Here is a 20795-nt window from a genome sequence, read left to right on the forward strand (position 1 = left end):
AAGGTATTGCTGAGGGTCATGATGGCAAACGGGCAACACAACCACGGAAAGATTGAACCTGGAACTGCACCTTGGAATAAAGTGGGCGGTTTCACAGTTCTAACAGTCTCGTTAACGTAAGATGTACAGAATGTGTACACCAGTTGGCTCACCCTGCCGGCCATATGGTGTCATTATGCAGGACACAGATTTGGTGCATTTTACGCCCGCAGTCGGTACATTCCACAAGCCTACAGAAAAGAGAGAGGTGGATAGAGAGTCACGGGTTATTGATACCATGTGTCACACACGGAAATATCAATATTAGCAGAACATTTCAAAACACAAAGGCCATGACGATAACCTAAACAGGCCCTAGGGTAACTGACTAAAACACAGTAAAGATGAAATATTACAGTTAACAAATATTTCACAGTATCTAAAGTTTCTGCAAATGTACCACATGGAAAACATATGGTTTGACACCAAGTACAGATCAAATGTAAAGGGGAAAAAGAGTAGGTACCATTCTGGGTCGAGCGTGTCATTCTTCTTCCTCTGAAACTGATCTTTGCTGATGGACCTGTAAGAGGAGGGAGAGGCCCAGGAGTGTGGGAGGTAAGAACAGACTCAAGCCAATCACTGGGCCAGAAATGCAATGTACTATATTACAGCCATAAAGTCGTCACAAGCAATAAGAGCAGGCTCCGGCTTTATACAGGCTAGGACTCAGCCATTTCAAAAACATCATCTAACACTTCCAGAACATTAGGAGCCCTCAGTATGTTGGGGTTTTAGCTGAGAAGAGGCAGAAATCAAGTAAAAGGATGGAGATGGCAGTTGAGGGGAACTGCTGCCTTAAGAGGTAGAGGAGAGAGAAATGCATTTGATTTTTAAAAGTTTTGAGTATTTCACTAAGGGAGAGACTGAGAAGGTATTCAGTGATGGGGAGAAAGAAAAGTCCCATTGAAGAGCTTAAACATTTCTCAATCGCATTGATAGAGAGTATTTCTAAATCAAAAGGAACCAAACAATATTTACATGTCATCAAAATGAGCAATAGAAGAACCATGTTAGTATTAACATGGTGGGGGGTTTAAGAGGGGTGGGGAGGCTGGTACTCACGTCTGAGGCTGAGAAGGATCATCCCCCAGGGACACGCACTCGCCCTGGATTTCGTTGAAACACTTCTCACAGAAGTGGTACCTGTCAGCAAGAAGCCCAAATTGTGGTGAACTACACCGTTCGCCAACCGCACAGCCAATCACAGAGAAGGCACGAGGAAGCAGTCACCAATCAGGGCAGGGCAGGACAGGCCAGGAGAAGAGCAGAGGGCAAGGTCGTCGCCAGGTAGCAGCCAATCATGATGCAGGGTTTTTGTGTGGGCAGGTGTTTTGATTTTGCAGTTAAATTTTGGAGTGGATGATTGGTCACACCAAAGCAGGCCAATGCAGACATCACAAGCGTTAAAAAAGGAGGGAGAGAAGGGAAGAGATGGGGGAAGGGAGGGCAAAATGAATATTAAAAAAGGAGGGAGAGAAGGGAAGAGATGGGGGAAGGGAGGGCAAAATGAATATTAAAAAAGTGTGAAATAAATCGTTACAGGTCAGATGTGGACGATGGAGGGATGAATAGGATGGGAAGAGTGAGGGACGTGGAGAACATAACATCCAACGAGGACAGAGATCCAATGCAAAGCACAGATTAGTGTCACAGACAGTCAGTGGACAAAAACATCATTAAAGGGATACTCCGAGATTTTGGAAGTGAGGCCCTTTATCTACTTCCCCAGAGTCCGATGAACTCGTGGATAACATTTTTATGACTCAGTGCGGTTTTAAGGAGGATAACTAGCGCAATTACTAACTAGCGTTAGAGCAATGACTGGAAGACTATGGGTAATTGTGCTAATGCTAGTTAGCATTACCTCATGAAAATCTCCCTAACTTCCTTCACACTGGACAAACATAAAATGGTATCCACAAGTTCATCTGCCAAAATCCCAAAGTATCCCTTTAAGTTAGCACAGTAACAAAGAGGAGGGGGGGGGGGGGGTAAAAAACAGTGTGGATGAGGAAAAGCAAGTGGTAGTGCAACAGCGACCCATCATCCTTCTGCTCCATTTATAAAGAGGGTCCCCTTCTTGTGTTGGAAAGGAATTATCATACATCTAGCGAGGTTGTTAATACCATGTTGCCCTAACGTAACTACACTATAGTGATTCTGTCCTCACGGTGAAATGAATCAAGCCAATCAGCTTCACAGCTTTGTTCACTGAAATGTTCTGCAGATCAAAGTGTTCACTACAGCTGTGCTGCAATATCGCCCTGAGTCTTATTGAAGTACTGTGTCCAAAAGGAATTACCTATCCATTTGCCAATTATCAGTTTGATTCAATTACTTACCTGTAATTGATCAATACATTTCTCTATGCATTCTAAGTAGATTAGTGGGAAAGTGTAGATTTCAAAATCATCTCAAAACAGGGCACCCACTTTGTAAATGTCAAAAGTGAAAATTAAATTGGTGAAGGATGAAGATGAAAACGGTGGCAGGGTATAACCATTTAAAGCAAATTAAAACTGAACTCATCTGTGATTGAACAATGCTATATTGCAGAGAATATCAGCATGCACAATATCACAATAAGACAATCACTCAAGTAGATTTGTGAAATGTAGACTTATATAAAATATGCAGAAAACATGACTTGTGTGCATGTGTGTGTGAGAGAACACTTGAGGGTATGAATGAACCTGCTCCTTTCAGTGTCTGAGTATGTTTGTGCTTCTGTACGCCCCTTACCTGTTCTGGTAGCTAAAATAAGCAGCGTCGCGCGGGATGGTGCATAACTGTTTCCCATAGCAGCATAGAGTTTGAGGGGAAAACTCAAGCTGCAAACATAAGAGGACATAGTCTCTGTACTGAAAAATATTTATCCAGGAACCAAATTATTTTGTACGATATTATGTTTAACAGGCAGTGGTAAGGAGAAAAGGTGAAAGCTGTGCTGACTTCAATGACTGATGTTACACACATCCATTTACACACACATCCACTCACCTTCCTCCCGCAGCAGTAGCCCAGGCCCTGCATGACCGGGTCGATTTCGGCTTCGAACACCTCGGCCAGCTTGGAGCAGTACTTATAGACGCGGGAAGTCTTGCGGTTGTACAGCCAGGCGTTGTTAAACATGAGCCAGATGTCATCCACATATTGCCAGGGCTCCTGGTACTGTCCCGTGTCCAGCTTACGCTTTATCGTCGACAGGTCTATGGGGTTCTTTACAATGTCAAAGTAGTCCTGGAGGGGACCAAGTCCAGGTGTCAGCGAGGGTACGGTTCAGCCCGGAAAGGAAGGTGGGGAGAAAAGGGATGTGGTCATCGATGAAGTAGCAGAAGTTGTGGTGGACATCCAGGTGGAACCAGAGCGGGGGAGAGAAGAGGGTGCAGGGGACAATGTTGACGGCTGCAGAGAGGTTCACATGCACACAGAGAGACATGACAGCTTCTCCCCTTCACCACTCAAACTTTGCACCATTTCTACATTAATATGGGAACAGGCCAAGGAAGGACACTGGGGTGGGCCAGGCTTGTCCCCTCCCATTCTGCCCAAATTCAAACTTCTCCTCAAATCAAGACTAGATTAGTCCTCTAAAGGCAGACCAACTTTTACATCCAACAGTTATCAGAAACTACAGGAAAAGCACCTGTTGTGCACTGTAAATGTGTGTTTGTTTTTCAAGCAGTGAGACTATTCCGAAGGAGAGCATCTTCAGGGCATGAGTCAGGGTGCAAAGCTGAGGTGAACAGAGCAGTAACAGTCAGGCAGTAACAACACACGCTGGTAAACTGGCAGCATGGAGGTTGGCAACACGGCACAGTCAAAGCCAAGAGCACTGAGACAAAGGGGCAAAGCCAAGGATCTCTCTCCGTCTCCAGGGAAACACAAACAGGAAATGAGACCCTTCACTTTGACAAACAGAGGACACAACAGCCTGTGATGCATGAACACATGGCACATAGTATGCTGCATTCCATTCATCTGAGCTCAATTGCAACAACTATGAGTGCTGTTTCTATGAGTGTATTGGAAATTGAGATGTGATAATCCCATTGTGGATAGATAAAAACCACACTTTTAAGAGTGCAAGGATTTGCTGGTTATTTGAGCAGTTCCTGAGCCTGGTTGAGTGTCCATGTTGAATACCCAGGTGGTGTTCTGGGGTCAGGTGCATCACTGGGGCTATTGAGGGTTACTGAGGAGAAGTGTGCCAATGACCTCTGAGAATGGAGTAAGTGTGCCCCAGCACTGCTTGAGGAGAGTTAAAACTATGGTGAGGACCATACGATATCAAGTCCCCCTCAGGCTGCATTTACAGTCAGCCTATAGTGCTGATCTTTTTCTACTAATTGGTCTTTTGACCAATCAGATCAGCTCCTCTGCCAATAATTGGGCAAAAATATCAGAATTGGTCTGCCTGTGTACAATGGCGTACAAACAATTATTGTATTTAGTGCCAGGCATTGCCTGGGTATCTCTTCACAGGTGTTCAATAGGAGGTCTGAGATATTTGATTTGCTAGCTATTAGCATTATCCGAGTCACACTACTGCTGCATACAGGCATTGGCACAACTCTTCACATAACTCACAATCAACTTCAACAATACTGATTACTGGCGAGGAACTGTCTAGAAAGCTTCTACTATGAATAGGCATATGTGGGAGAAAAAAATGTAATGCTAAATCATATCCAAATTAGAATTGTAAAAGCATAAAGAAATGCAATTAAAAGAAAGCAGTTGAAAGAATAAAAGAAAGTAATGGGCTATGAACGTTTTTGACTAGTAAATTTCCCATTTTAGGGCAGGTTACTATAAATGCAGAACGGTGATGTGCCACTGATAAAATGGCAGCTTATTTTAGGCCTTTTGAAGTCTGATGAAAGGCAGAAACACAAGCTGCCATTAACAAGGCCCAGGGGTCTAACATTCATGGCCAGGGCCAAACCACCTCTCAAGTGTTGATCTTAATCCCAAAATATTTCCGTTAAATTCCAACAGGCAGAAAGGTTTAAATTTGCATCTCTTAAATATTACTGACAGACTTATTGATTTCTGTTGACTTGGTTTACAAGCAAAACAAGTTTTTCAAAAATTTACATTTTTTTTGTGGTGTAAAAGAAGTAGAGAGAAGCAAGCATGAGCTGACACACACACTGACATAAACACACAGGCACCTACCCAAGAACCTAGAGTAAAAACCAACTGACCTATGTTTGATGTATAGTATACTCTACCTGAGCAAAGACATAACACTCAAATTCAGGATTGAGACAGCTTTCTCTCACTAACACACACACAGTATCGCTACAACTCCCCTAGCCAACAGTCACTCCCTCAGCCCACTCTTGCACACATGTGGCAGTGGTAAGGATGAAGAGAGGGATGAAAGAAAAAGGAAAAAGAGATGAGAGAAAAATGAACTAAAAAGAACGGTAAGAACGTTTTTAAGAGGGAAGCAAAATGGAAGCCAGCGCAGTCCCTTACCAGGTTAGTTTTGTTACTAGTTCGAATACGTACGGGTATTCCCAGTAACTGGGGGTCCACTGGTTGGCGGAAGGGCAGAGACTCAGGGTCTTGGCGGTACAAGGCCTCCAGGGTGGGCATCAGAGCCTGACGCAGCTCCTCAGGCTTAAAGACTGGGGTAGTGGAAAGAGGAGGAGAGAGGGAGCGACAGAGGAGAGGAAGTGGGGATGTTGGCAGTGCAAGTAGTGGAAAAGGAGGAGCAAGAAAGATGGGAAAAATAGTTTTTGATTAGGCTGTTTACAGGTGAACATACACTTAGCTTCAAAGATTCATAGCCTAGATCTATACACCATGTCTGACTTAGGTCCGAAAACAAATGTTGAGGAATGCTTGCATATGAAGATCAGGACAGGTACATTGCTCATTTGAAGAAGAGAGGAAAGAGTAAGGGCTGGGGTCTTACTTTTCCTCTTGTTCTGAGCGCTGGCGGGGGAGCTGTGCGTACCCGATGCCCCCGACCTCTCCTCTTCGTCCTTGGGCTCAGTCTTCACCTCTGGCTTCCTGTCTCTGTCCTCCATCTTCAGCGTTGCTGCCGATGACGATGTGTCCATAGGCTCGCCCTTGCATCCGTCGCCTGAAGGCTTCTCCTTCTTAATCTGAGAGGGGACATCATGTTTCAATATCCTATACACATTTCCAGACATCATCCTGAATGTAATAAAATCTGTTAGCTGTGTGTAAAATAATCTTCACCCCGCTGGCTAGCTAGCACTGTGTCTTTTGCTTTTGGACCCCTGCCTTAGAAAAACTGGAAGCCTCACCTCAGGTTTCTCCTCTGACTTGATGTCTGCCTGTCCCTTGCCCATCTTCCCAGAGGCCTTCCCCTCTCCCTGGTCCTCGGCATCCTCATCGTCCTGCTGTTTCACCTCCAACTTTGGCTCAGCTGGGGCGGGGGCGTCCGACGAGGTCAGCTGGGAGCTAGGGTCCACGCTGCTCACCGAGGCCGGAGTGGAAGCCTGGCCGTCTGCCGTCAGAGAAGACTTCTGAGACAGCTGGAAGGACAGAGAGAGAAAAGTTAACAGAAATAAAAATGAATAACAGATCCAGACAAAAAAAAAATTGTGAAAAGAGTGAACAGCCAGAGACTTAGACCAACAAGGAATGGATAGCAAGATAATGACTATGGTGTCTGTCCAGGCAAAGAGGGAAATCTCAGAGACGTGACGTACGGAGGTATAGCCAGAGACCAGAGATCAGCTTAGAAATCCAAAGAACAGCACTTCTGACAACCATGAGGAATAAGTGAGACTATGGGGAAAACTACTCACTGGAGTTTGCGGAAGCTGGGTTGGAACATGGGCATTCTGGGTAGGCACAGACTGAGCCTGCCCCGTCTGGAGGCCTCCAGAAGCTCCACCACCGTTTGTCTGCTGCTGGAGCTGACTGGGCTTCTCCAAGTTCATTCCTTGCCCCATTGGCTGTGACGACTCCAGCTGCTGCAGCGGGAGCGGAGCGTCAACCTGGGGTGGGTTGGGCGTGTGAGGCTGGGTGGTTTGTGAGCCTGGCAGACCAGGCGGCGTCTGATGAGGGGTTGGCGTGAGGCTGCGTGCCGGGGAAGGGGAGTTCTGTCGGATGGGGGGGCAGTGCGGGTGCGAGTTGGGCTGAGAGGAGTTGGAGTTAGGCAGTTGCAGGTTGGAAGGGGGGCCTCCACCTACACTGCCTGGCCCCATAGAGCCCTGGGAGGGCCCTGATCCTGCCACTGAGCCTGGCTGGGCTGCAGGGCTGCTGACCGGGAGCGAGGGCGGCGTGGGCATCTGGGCCTGCTGGAAAACACCATGGAGGAGACGGTTAGAGTCTATACCCAACATCAAATATAACAACTACTTTACTGTCACCCTTTACTTACAGCATTGGTTCCAGTTTCTATTTACCTGTGTCACACCTCCTTGTGGCCCTGGATGGTTCATGCTGACTGGGCCAGCCCCGAGGCCAGGACTGGACCCAGGAAACTGACCAGGAGGGAGGTACTGGTTCTGGGCCACATTGGGCTGCCCCATCCGCGTTGGCCCCATACCCATCTGAGTGAGACCGAACAAGATAAATTATTCAATTTTGTTCTAATGAGACCATGGTTATTTTCTATAGTCACTGTGATTGGAATGTTGAAATATAATCAATTTCAATCAATATTGAATGCAGTTCTTTCCAACTTCATTTGGACATTGGGAATGAGAGAGGGCGACTAACCTGATTTAGAGGTCCACCAAGTGGGAGGGGAGGCGTTGACCTCTGACCTAATGACTGCATACCCATTTGTCCAAACTGATTCATGCCTTAGACAGACAAGAGAGAGCAAACCAGTAACACACATTAGCCACCATTATATGTCCATCCTTCAGACTGGTTCGGGTTGTGCCAAGCAGCAAACTGAGCTGAGCATGCATGACTGTAGGAACAACTTACCTGCAGGGTTCTGCATCCTGTTCACCATCTGATTGGGTCCGGTGGGTCGAATCATGGAGGGGTCAGCATGAGAACCATCTGAGAGTGAAGAGAAACACATTCATTAGCTTTGCATCGATGGCTTCAGTAACCAGGTTTCCATCCAATCATTTAATGCGGATTAATTACCTGACGGCCTAAAGGAAACAGGAAACGTGTCGGGTAAAATGTCCTCATGTCCAAAAACAAAATAAGCTAGACAAGGGTGGATAACTGATTATGCGACAATTGCGGCAGAAATATTGATATAATAACTAGAGGTCGACCGATTATGATTTTTCAATGCCAATACTGATTATTGGAGGACCAAAAAAAGCCCATGCCGATTTTCTATATAGATAGATAGAGAAGAAAGTAAAAGTGCAATATGTGCCATGTAAAAAAGCTAACGTTTAAGTTCCTTGCTCAGAACACATGAAAGCTGGTGGCTCAATATTCCCAGTAAAGAAAGAAATATTAGGTTGCAGTTATTATAGGAAGTATGAAACTAACATGAATTTCTTTTAACTAAATATGCAGGTTTAAAAAAAATATACTTCTGTGTATTGATTTTAAGAAAGGCAAAAGAGGTTTATGGTTAGGTACATTCGTGCAACAATTGTGCTTTTTTCACAAATGCACTTTTGTTAAATCGTCAACCGTTTGGCAAAGTATGCTGTGATTAGATGATAACAGGCACTGCATTGATTATATGCAACGCAGGACAAGCTAGTTAACCTAGTAATATCATCAACTATGTGTAGTTAACTGGTGACTATGTGAAGATTGATTGTTTTTTTATAAGATAAGTTTAATGCTAGCTAGTAACTTACCTTGGCTCCTTGCTGCACTTGCGTAACAAGTGGTAAGCCTGCAATGCAAACGGCGTCCAAAAATGCAGATTACCGACTGTTATGAAAACTTGAAATCGCCCCTAACTAAATCGCCATGCCGATTAATCGGTCGACCTCTAATAGTACCCATCATATCAAAGTAAACTTGGGAGTCACGCAATGATATGTTACATTGTAGGCCTACCACCACGACGTGGAAAAGCATGAAGAGTTTATAGGCAGATTAAACAAGCTATGATGAACTTTACATGGTGGTTAAGTGCACGGTGATCGTGCAAATTCCCCCCCAAAAAATTGATGGTAGGCCATTATTTGAATGTTGGTGACATGATGATTAGTGCTTGGCTGCCAATTATCAAATAAAAGGATCTTGTTCTTATTCATATCATATAACCCTGTCCACTTTACCAGCACAATTGTCGAATTAACAGTTTGTGTGACAAAACCATCAGTAGTGTTGAAAATGTGATTGAAACACATTGAACTTCTGTTACTAGATACAGTACCTGAGAATTAACCACATTTTTTACATGCACTCTGTCATTACACACGCATCAATTTTTATTTGTCACATGCGCCGAATACAACGAGTGTAGACCTTACAGTGAAATGACTGCTTACAAGCCCTTCCCAATGATAAAGAGTTTAAAAAAAGAATACAACTAAAAAAAAACACAAGGAATAAAATAAGTTTGATGGACACACACCTCTGCTGGGAGAATGCAAATTTAGTTTTTAATGCAGATTTTTGGAAATCTGTAGCCCATTGGATGGAAATCTAGCTTTTGAAGTAAATAGAGCCATGCAATTGGGATCAAGCAGTGCTAATCACACCTATGTTGAAAGAGAGTAGCTATGTTGTCAAATGTGTGCGTTTAAAGAGTCTACTCACTGGACGGCTGTCCGGGGGCCAGAGGCGACTGGCCCATGCCAAGGGGTCCCTGTGGCAGGCCTGAGGGGGGCATGCCGGGTTGCGTGGGCATCATGCCCTGCTTCTGTAACCGCGTCCGCCGCTTCTCCTCCAGTTCCTTCTGGATTTTATAGATCTTCTCAGCCAGGAGGTGGTAGTACTCAGCCTGGTAGCGATTTAGGAAATTCAGTAAATGTATATACCCCCTCTAGTCCGCCATTACTTGTTGTGGGCAGTTTTTGAATACGGTGATTTAAACTTTCTGGTATACTACTGTAATACCAGTCTTCACCCACAACATAGAGGAGTCAGTTCTCACCCTGCTGTTGGCCGACTCATACATGTCCCCCTCTACTTTACGAGCGTAAGCCACCAGGTTCTCCATCCGCCGGTCCTTCAGCGCAGCCGGGTCCGGGGTGGGGAAGATGGCCTGCACACTGCTCACCCAGCAGACGGATAAAGAGATACAGAGAGATAAGCCAAAAGACACTGACAGCCTGCAATGAACTATAATTGTGTGGTGTGGGTGCAGTCCAGAGTCACATATACAGAGTACTCGTCTAATAGCAACAGCAGAAGAACACTTTTTCGTTAAAACTGCAGTGGCCTACGTGTCCCCCTCCGTGACTCTGGTGCAGTCAGGGCAGACTCACAGCTTGTGGACGAGGTGGTTGCGCAGGTCCTGGGTGATGTCCTCGTGCCAGTTCTTCCTCATGCCCGCGGCTGAGGGAGGGGTCGCCATAGGCATGGAGCCCAGGCTGCCGTCGTTCATCAAACTGAGAGATGAAGAGAGAAGGACAGAAACGACAAGCTGGAAGCTATAACTTTGCTCAATGTGGTCAATTAAGTAACTTTGTGAACTTGTGAGTGTTGTTGTGTAGAATAATGTTTTGAGTCTTCAGAGCTGGCAGGACCATAAAAATCAGTATTGAATTCCAAGAATAGGGAGTTCTTACCTCGATTAACCTGTACCACCGTAAATTGACTTAGTACCGGTACCCCCTGTATTTAGCCTCATTACAGTTATGTACATTTCTTGTGTTACTTTTTGATTGACGAGATCAATGAGTGTGTTGCTGTACCTTTGCACATTCATATTGTTGTGAAGCATGGCATCTGGTAGCAGGTTGGACTGATTGGGGGGCTGCACCCCCACCCCTCCATTCATCCCCATGGGGTTCCCTCCTACAGGGGCAGATAAAGAGAGGACAGCTTCAAAGCAGTTCCTTTCCTCGGAATCACAACCATTCACTTTAAAAATGTTCTCCTGCTCAATCAATGACTAAACTAAGAAGTCTGCTACACTGCCCTTGGTGGTTGTTCATTTTCTAGACTCTTCCTCAACACGGTTTTGAGGAGTACATGCCGACTCACCCATGGCATTTAGCGACCTCATGCCAGGCTGGTTGGGCAGGTTGGACTGAGGCAGTTGCTGGGGCATCTGGTTGCCCTGGTAGGTGAGGCCCAGGGCAGCGTAGGCCCTCTCAATGGAGCTGGGGTCAATCTGGCTGGGCGGGGTGAGGTTAGGGGTGCTGGGCTGACCCCCTGGCACTGCTCCTAATGAGTTGCCCAGGCCAACCACAGCACTACTTAGTAGAGCTGTGGAGATGGAGGGAGAGGAGAGGGAAAGTAGTGAGGGAGAGATAATCAAACTGCCATGAACGATGATGGGAACCGATGTTGAACGGAACCGATGTTGAACAAGTAGCCATCTTGGTTCAAACACACGTAGTACATCACAATGCAGAGGACGGACACATAGCTCAATACAAACCACACTCACACTGCTGGTTCCTTTTGTCTCCAGCATTCTTGAGCGGCAGGCAGACAGGACAGTCGTGTCGAGTGCAGTTCTTCCAGTGAGAGATGATCTGTCGCGACGAGGCACAGTGTGCCACTGAGGGGGAAGAGAGAGAAAGAAGGAGAGAACTTGAGACAACTGACAGTGCAACACAATGACAGTGTCCCAGTAAAGACCTAATGTCAGCAGTAAGGCGGGAAATCTAACTGTAAAAACAAGGGAAACCCCAGAGCAGGCCTGATTGCTGAAAAGCAACCTACAGAAACATGAATTCAATACATCTCAAACCAAGAGGAAGGATGCATCTCAATAGTCTAAAGTGGTTTCCTCTACTTCCTCTAGGAGAGAGTGGAACCACTTCAGAATATTAACAAACCAAAAAAAGCAGTATTGAAAAGGACCATGAACTCACCCTGGCAGGACTTGCCAGCCTGGCAGTGGGTCATGTGGTTGAGGACATTCTTCATGGTGCGGCAGTGTGGCAGGGCGCAGGCCCGCACCTCCCCGTTGGCCTGCTCCCGCCGCTGGCACTTGTGGGCGTGGAGCAGAAGCACCAGCTGCTGCTGAATCAGCTTGCGCTTCTCCGGGTCGGCCGTGGGGGGCGCTGCCCCCGGACCTGTTGCCACAGTACCAAGGCCAGCCTGGGCCCCGGCTCCAACCGCAGATCCACCCACCGACACTGGCCCTACTGCCGAGGCCTGCTGTGAGGCCTGATGACACAGAGCAAAAAGAGAGTGAGTTAACCAGAGGGGATAGGGGGATTTAGAAGGAAGATGGCTGGGATAGAGGGGCTGTATGGAGGATTAAAGACAAGGGAGGGCCTTTAAAAAGGGAGATCAAGTTGACAAGGTGGGATGGGCCGAACTAAGAGCAGTGGGTTGTGAGTTGATTACCACTTAAGTCCAGAGGGTGTTTAATCTAGTACTTTTGTAGGACTGACGATACCAGTATTGCAATGTTTTTTCCATGGCAAAAATGAAAACACGAAGCAGACCAAACTGTTTAGTTCTTTAAAAACCTGCTGTATGTAAAATATTGTGTGCTCAAGCTTGGAAAATAAATACATGTGGCTCTGGATGACAACATAATGATGTTTGTTTCCAACATTAGGGCTGTTTTCCTAAAGAAGTTAAATCCACTTTGTGTTTTTTTCCCCCTTGCCGCGATACAAACAAGTATCACAATACTGGTATTGTCCCGGCCCTATATTCTTCACTAAAATAATAGGAACAGAAAAAGACAGAAGTGAGAAGGAAAATGCCCTCACCATCCCAGCCATGCCCTGTATAGGTGGTGTCTTCTTGTCCAGGTTGAACTGGGCCAGGCTGTTGGCCAGACCAGCCTTGTTCTGGTGCTGTGGGCCCAGCCCAGCACCACCCAGACCCTGGCCTGCTAACTGACCGTACGGACCACCATAGGGGCCCGCATTAGCCATCATATTCATCTGAGAGAGAGACGGGGGCAGAGGAAGAGATGGGGAGAAATTAAGGGAATGCTAGGTGAGTGAGATCTAGTTTACTCTCATGTTCCTGGTTCTTTATTGGACAAAAATAAATAATTGCCCGATTTTTTTTTTTAGAGCAGATTAAACAAAACTAATGGAGCTTCATTAACTTTAAAATCACTAGCAACCTGAGATAATTTGTTGACAGATAATAGAGTTCAATCTCTGGACCATTAGGCATTACACTGCTTTGAGCAGTAGTCAGTCCGGTCTTATTCACAGAGTTTGTTAACAAAGCATTAACGCTGACATATTTACAAAAACATAATTCAACAAATAGCTTGAATTTTCCTAGCATTTTCACACAAACACCAAGCACTGCTGAAGACAATAGTGATCTAGGGGTGACAATGACAGAACGAACAGCTGCTTGCTAAGGGGGAGAAACGCCAAATCAGCTCTTACTCCAGCAGCTTTCCATCATCTGTTAACCCTTATCCTTACAAAATATCTTCAGCCTAAAGGAATGTAATGAACTACTTCCAGGAAAAGACAGATACGGCCAACAGATAAATAAGCTGGTCACTGCTCAGCTGGGTCCCATCAGGATCGTTTTGGATGGAACTTTATGGCTGTAAGTCTGCACCCTTCTTACTCCCCACTGGTTTAGACACCTTATGGAAACGCATGTAGACACTGCCCAACTGACAATGAACATCTATGCTCTTAGCTGCCCAAACACTAAAAGAGAACATGCACTGATGGTTTGTTCTTTTAGCCTCAGCCAGTCTACAGCTCTGGAGGTGTTAAGCGAAGCAACATCAGCCTGAACATGACAGCCTCCACTGCACCCAGCAATCCCAAGCCCTCATGAAAACAGCTCTGACAACTGATTGGATTGTCATATTTACAGCACCAACAAACAAGCATTTAAACTGAAAAGCACCGACATACTGATCCAATTATTTTCATAGCAATGTGAAGTGTGTATTTAAAATTAGCCTATGGCAACATGATAGCTGGGATACACAATAACAGGGTTAAAGGTTGATGAATCTGCTCTGCTGCCGTCAGACATACTTGATCGGTTCCGAAAGAGGCACTTCACGGTTCACACACTAAATACTCTTCTCGATTCTGGTTAATTCATGTTCATTCAGAGCAATCTTGAAACCATCTAATGACATATTAAACATAGCATCTCACTGTTGTCAAGACAGCTAGCACAGCCACATGTACTGAACACCAAGACCAGCACAGAGCAAAGGTGCAGTAACATCAATATGTGTAAAAGAGGATCCTGCTCCTGTAGACATTTATGAACACAAGTCCATCTACAAAACAATTAACAGGTCTTACCTTGTTCAGTGCTCCAGGTTGCTGTGGCCTCATCCCAGCCTGAGCCCCTGCACCCATTTGTTGCCCCCCCTGCTGCTGCAGGGTTTCTGCCAGCAGGTTACTGTTACTTCCCATGCCTGGGTTGACCTGGTAACCCATTCGGGGCGAGCCATTCATCACCTGGCCTCCCATCATGCCCTGGGGCATGGACCCTTGCTGCTGTCCGTTGCCCTTCTGGGCCCCCATCATGGCCCTGTTCAGTCCACCCACCATGCCCACCTGCTGCATCATGCCAGCCTGCTGGGGTGAGGTGTGCTGCCCCTGGGGGCCCATACTCTGGGGCCCAGGGGAGGCATTCATGCTGCCCAGGAGTCCCATGGAGCCACCGGGGCTGTTGGTGGCTCCCTGTTGACCTGAGGGTGGCAGCGCTCCAGCCCGGAGAAGCTCCGAGAGCTGTTTGTGTTTGGCAGCAGCGTCCTGGCCTCCTCCCATTCCTCCTACCAGGCTGGTGTGCAGCTGGCTGAGGTCCCCTCCGTTGACCAGGCCCAGCTCCGACGAGTTGATGAGCTCGTCAGGGAGGTCGTGCTCCAGGTCAAAGAGTGAACCGAAATCTGGGAGGGGGTAAGAGGAAAGAGAGGGCAGGGTAAGTGGGATATCCTGAGGTGTACATTGAGAGCAGTAGCAAATAAATGCACTTGTGCCCCTTCACATTGCAAGCTCACTAACAAAGCTCTAACCTCCTTCAAAATGTACGTGCAGCAATAATTCATTCTGGAAAGAGAAATAACTCCATCTAAAAAGAACCAACTAAATGACTCCCTCCTCTTTCTGGACCCTAACGGCGTCTGCATACTATGTTCCGATTGCTCCTAGCAAAACCTGGCTAGGTGAAGGTCTGTGCCTAGCACACTCCTTTAAAAAGACCTGAGCCAGTATACACTTCCTCAAAATGGTCTGAATTCATTTAAGATAACTCAAGAAATCTATAATTCCCTTTGATGTTTTTGCCAAGGTGGTCTTAGTCATGCAATTTTACATCTAACTAAGATGTTTGTTGCAGTATTTTGCAAGTGAAAAAAACATGCATGAAACCAAGTCGTCTCTCGTTGAATGACAAACACTTTATTTAAGAATCCGTACTGTTGACCAATCACCGACAAAGGGGCGTAGACTTTGGTTACCGGACTTCAGCTTGCCTCATGAAAAAAATGTGGTGTGCACAAACAGCTAAAAAAAAACCTTGCCGAACACAAAAACATCACAAAATGTCATAATATATGCACAAACTGTTTCGGGAGGGAAGCATGCGGATGCCTTAAGTCAGTGCAGCGGCTGGCTGCAACCAACTAAATGAATCCCTCCCCTTTCTGGACCCTAAGTCAGTGCAGCGGCTGGCTACAAGCCTCCACCCAAGAGATTCCTCTCCTGGGCCAGTTTGTGGTTTGATGGGGTGCCAAACAGGTGGACAGGGTAGGGTCAGAGTGCGAAGCCACAGAAGTAAACACTGACTGAGTAGCAGGTGGATGTGTGTGTATAGAGGACATTTCTCTGCCTCTTCATAGAGAAAGGGAAATAGCAAGTGCACAGACATACCTGCTAAGTTGCAAGATCTACTTGAATTGCCCCTGGCTGAGACACGTGCATTCACTTACAGTGCACGGTGGATACCAATCTAAGGCAAACCTTTATGTACTTTATGACCATCATTTGGCAAACAAACACCTCTGGATATAGAACTTCGGAAACAGGGGGGCAAGTGGTCCATTTATGACACCAGGTTGAGGAAGTGCTTGGCAGAGACTTGAAACGCCTATGGCGGCACAAGCATCTTAGTCTCACCTCTTGCAATCTCTAGCTTAGAGCAGCAGTAGACTGCAGCCATCTTAGAACGGGGAAAAAAAGTCTTCCATGAAACACACAAGAGCTGATCCACTCAAAATATGCAAGCATGCATCCTCAGTCAAGCTCGATTCACTTTTAGAGAAACAGGTGGGTGTGTTAATATTTCTACACTATCCCCCAAGTTGCAGTGACTATAGCACAGGGAACACTCAAATTGTTCTTCTGCACCGCATGGATACAACAGCCGTACATGTAGTTTAAAACAGAGGAGCTGTCCCCGTCAGTCTCATAAACAAGAGAGCCTTCTCAATTTACCTCCTATACCCCTAACTCTTACTAAAATGAAGATCTAAGCTAATACACCCCCCACCATGTCCAATGAAACACATGGTAAGCTGTGTACACTTGTATCTGCGTTACGTCTGGGGATGATGTCAGTAGCTACATCTAAAGCAGTGATTTTGCAAATGCTTGGTTGTGCAAATGCTACTGTGAGCTACACCTGGTCCACAAGATGCCTCAGACTCCCATCACAATGGGAGGCAACAGACAGCAGAGGTTTACTGGACTGACTTCTCTGACATCCACCATTTGCACAGCCCAACCGATTGATCCTTCACAGGGTGAAAAGTATATTTTTTTTAGGAAAGGAGGGGGGGGGGGGTTGCATGTTGCATTTGCTCTTCCCTTCCAACATAATCAACTTTTCACCACAGAGTGGTTTGTTAAACCTGTGCAGAGCCTTTCTTAGAATTCCAGTCATGACTTGCTTGGTACAACAGAACTTGGATGAGACTTAAATCAGAGCTGTAAGTTAAGAGAGAGAACATGATTATACAAGGCATATGCTTCAAGTGAAATGGCGACTTGGTTGAGCTAGTACAGTACAGATTATGATATTTTGCCGAATTGTAGCCATAGTGCACCAAAAAAAGTTACATCTAGACTTCGTATCATGTTGCATTGAAACGAAAGCTAAAACTTATTTGGGCAATCCTGAATTGTTTAATTTGTGAATAAAAGCATCCTGATGACAGACATAACATGGAGAAACAAACAAAATGGGGAATCGTGGGTGCCAACTACCAGCCAAGGCAGCTAATTTAGCCTACCTATTGAATAAATATGAATTGCATTCGTCAGGGAGTGGAGTCTGCACAATTAGGAAATCTGTGTTTTTCAATCTGGCCTATAATAATTTAAACTTGACATTTAACTTGTACCATGTTATCAAAGTATTCAAAGGAGTTAACATTGTAGCAGTCCTGCAAATTAGGGGAAAATACGAAAAGAGAACTCAATGGTAGGAATAACGTCAGTCCAAACAATGCAGACTTTAAAACAAAGTGTATGAAAAAGCTGGACATGCATACAAACGCATAAAATAACATTACGCTGCTACATATGTGGCGACAAAAGGCACTACAACTTTCGTCTGCTCACGAGCAACTTGACTCTCGCTAGCAAGTGTAGCCACTAGACAACAATGCAGCAGTACACAACACACAGAAGTGGTGATGGCTCGGTCACAACGCTAACTAACTGCCGTAAGTATAATAACACTTCAGACACCATGTTACAGCGAAGTTGTCTGAACAGGTTCAAATAAATGAACCCCTACACCAATCCAATACTGATCATGTACATGGTGTCACCTATCTGATAAGCTAGCTATGCCACCTTACCTAAGATTGATAAGAGCTAACGTTCAGCTAGATAGCTACCCAAATATCAAAAGCATGCATCATTATTGCTTGCAACGCTCAAGTTAAATATCTAACAAGCTGGCTATCCATAAATGGTAGCAATCTTCTGCTAGTTAAATTATAGTAACTTTAGCTAGCTAAATTGGCTAACTAGCTACCTAATACATTCAAATACTGTGAGTTCACAACTTGTTATACGTGGACTATCCCATGGTTTCAAGCGGGCAGATAACTTCAAACTTTCACTTCAGACCATCACACTGGGAGGGCAATTAGCCAGTCAACTTTACTTTTGACCAGTTGGGTAACAAGCAAACCTTTACTACCACCACCTAATTGGTAGCTAACGTTGGCATCACAACTTGGCTGATGATGGATGTGGCTCGTTCATGGGAACTTAGTAAACAAGCTGGTTAACTTGCTAGGTAGTAGAACATCCCTGAACAGCTAGGCAGGACTGTTATAGCATTTTACATGTTTACCGTTTCCATCACTGGCGGAGACTGAGAGAGCAGGGGATGATAGTTTAGGCCTCTTGGCTGAAGGCGGGCCGGACTCCAGAACATTATCGGCCATATTTTCTCGAATTAAAAAATAGCTATATATCCACAAAGGATTGGCTTATTCCCTTGTTTGCGTCCGAGTTCTTTCAAACTTCCCTTCTGTAAATGTTTGTGATTCTTCCCCCACCGTTTAGGGACGGTAGGGGGAAACGAGGAAATTGCGATACTCTTCCTCCTTTCAGCGTTCCAACTCTCGATCTATGCTTATCCGTCGCTATCAATCCCCCTCCCCTGTCAGAGATGTTGTTCCTTTACAGATTTCTCCGAGTTTAGAAAGAGGAGGGAAGGTGGAGTCGATGAAAAAGACAAGCAAGTAGGCCTTCGACAATCTCATTTAGCCTCTTTGCAGTCGGAAAAATTGTCCCAAGACCTGTCCTCCATAGCAGCATCAGTCTTTTCCGCCATAGTCGCCGGCAAAATCGAGTGTTTAATTCTGGAGCACTCTGCTGAGGGGTCGTGTCCAGGGAAGCAAAATGGGAAATGCGATAAACACAAGCGAACCGTACCCCAGTGGTAGCTACCTTTGGGGGCCTCGTCTCATGCAACAGTTATGAGGGACCCGAAAACGGAGAAATCTTCCACTTTGTCTGATTTGCCATTGCAGTTAATGCAATTTGATCCCAACATTACCACAAAGTAATGAGTTGTCAACTAATACAATTATGGCGTTAGGTCCTTAGTCTAATAAAAAAAACACAGATGAATGTGTCCCACAGTAACAGAATATCAAAATCATCTCCATACGTAAATTGGGATCGTCAAGAAACAATAACTTGATAGGCTTGTCTATATTTTGGGCTATGAAACCGGGATACCCAGTCCCAATGAGTGATAGTGGTTTAAGAGGCATTTAAAGCATCGGTTAAAAACCTCAACACTGAAAACAATTCGCATTGTCTTTTAGATAAATACAATTGTATAGGGGTGCAATTCAGATCTGAAAAAAATACAGTGAAGCTGACTGATCAAGTTCCGTTCTCCAATAGGATAGGCTGTACTACACCTATGGGCTCCTATTCGATGCACTTAATACATTTCCCTTAACATCTACTTGTAGTCTACATCGTGTCATTATTTTGTTAGTTTGTCAATGCACGGCACTGAATTGGAAAAAATAACGGACACTGAATGCACATTTGGATGTTGCACCCCTTTGCGCGATTATGCCAATTACATGCAATGAGGTTAAATTGAAGCAATACAATTTTGAGCAATTAGTTTGTGTCCTGAAAAATAATTTAGGCTAATTAAGGCAAAAATCGCGTAGTTCTAGCTCAGAATGTGCCAATTCATGTCCTATCAGATTGATTCAATTAGTCCTAGTTTTATTTTGCAGAGGACATTTGGTTTACTTGCCCAAGTGTTTGCGATTTAAAGCTTTCCCAAGAAAGGTCTTCAAAAGGTAATCATATAACCCACTGCAATAAGATCAACATTGATTAGAAAGATGAAATTGGTTGATAAATATTACAAGAAATCACCGGTCACTGCGTATGCTGATTTAGGTTGCAATGCAAGTGACGAAAAAAATCCCGACCAAGAACAAGAGAATACAGCGATGAGCGAAAATCTGATAAAGCGAGAGGGGGGGGGATCGCAACAATATTATGGCTATTTTAGAAAAGTGTCAAGCTTCGTCCATAAGATAATGATAGCAACACCCCCAAACATATGTGGTCCACAAAATCCTTTCATTGAGTCTTTGTGGTGGTAAATGCCCCCCCTTCACGATTATCCTAATTTATATTTTCCTTAAACCTGCCTTTTACACCCCCTCAAATACCCAATATACATGTATCGGTATATTTGTCTATGCGGGCATTTTTTTCATCTGTGGCGATGGGTAAATTATGATTTTTTTTTTTCGTGTTTTATTTTTCTTTCGCTCGCAGGTTTTTTTCTTCGTTAAATATATTGCCTTCTTCCGCCTCTCCGCTCCGTAAAAACACCCCTTCCTTGGATTTTCAAATAATATCCTTTTTTCACTCCCTCATTCTTCTTCTGCCTTATCTTTTGTTTTTACTTTCATCCCTCTTTTCGCACCGACACGACATCGCCACTCTTTCACCAGCGGGTCTCGGAGTCGCTATTATCCGCGCTGAAGTCGCTTTCTTTCTCGGTATCTCCTGCCTCTTTCGGTCTGTCCGCACAAACAAAATGGCGGCTTGTTGTTTCTACTCCTTTGACACGGGGGAGGATTGAGGTACAGCAATATTAGGCGTGAAGGGGGTTGGTACTCGGGATTGCCCGGAAAATCATTTCGTATTTTTTCGGAGTGGCAATACTAGCGCTATCATCTGTAGGGGGCCGTCGTGTTCCACCAACATATCAGAATATATTTAAGAGGG

At 45.1% G+C, this 20795-nt stretch overlaps 1 protein-coding gene across 7 annotated transcripts in view; it reads right to left on the reverse strand.

The window, feature by feature from the left end:
* LOC135554195 (histone acetyltransferase p300-like) overlaps positions 1-20666 on the reverse strand; it is a 28697-nt gene extending 8031 nt beyond the window's left edge. Inside the window, exons 1-22 of one of the 7 annotated variants that reach the window (XM_064986331.1) lie at positions 18367-20666; positions 14358-14947; positions 12822-12998; positions 11967-12264; positions 11537-11650; positions 11128-11352; positions 10836-10938; positions 10407-10529; positions 10073-10190; positions 9736-9919; positions 7972-8049; positions 7756-7841; positions 7440-7586; positions 6837-7331; positions 6330-6560; positions 5972-6164; positions 5530-5681; positions 3043-3282; positions 2785-2873; positions 1105-1215; positions 506-562; positions 153-230 (exon numbers count right to left, since the gene is read on the reverse strand). In XM_064986331.1, coding sequence (XP_064842403.1) covers positions 153-230; positions 506-562; positions 1105-1215; positions 2785-2873; positions 3043-3282; positions 5530-5681; positions 5972-6164; positions 6330-6560; positions 6837-7331; positions 7440-7586; positions 7756-7841; positions 7972-8049; positions 9736-9919; positions 10073-10190; positions 10407-10529; positions 10836-10938; positions 11128-11352; positions 11537-11650; positions 11967-12264; positions 12822-12998; positions 14358-14947; positions 18367-18460 — 3983 coding nt within the window. In that variant the 5' untranslated portion in view covers positions 18461-20666. The remainder of the gene's footprint in view (positions 1-152; positions 231-505; positions 563-1104; positions 1216-2784; positions 2874-3042; positions 3283-5529; positions 5682-5971; positions 6165-6329; positions 6561-6836; positions 7332-7439; positions 7587-7755; positions 7842-7971; positions 8050-9735; positions 9920-10072; positions 10191-10406; positions 10530-10835; positions 10939-11127; positions 11353-11536; positions 11651-11966; positions 12265-12821; positions 12999-14357; positions 14948-18366) is intronic. The other 6 variants (XM_064986335.1, XM_064986334.1, XM_064986333.1 and 3 more) reach the window with 6 other exon arrangements.
* Positions 20667-20795: the final 129 nt, after the last annotated feature.

Source organism: Oncorhynchus masou, chromosome 14 (genome assembly GCF_036934945.1).
Source record: "Oncorhynchus masou masou isolate Uvic2021 chromosome 14, UVic_Omas_1.1, whole genome shotgun sequence".
Classification (NCBI taxonomy): Eukaryota; Metazoa; Chordata; class Actinopteri; order Salmoniformes; family Salmonidae; genus Oncorhynchus; species Oncorhynchus masou.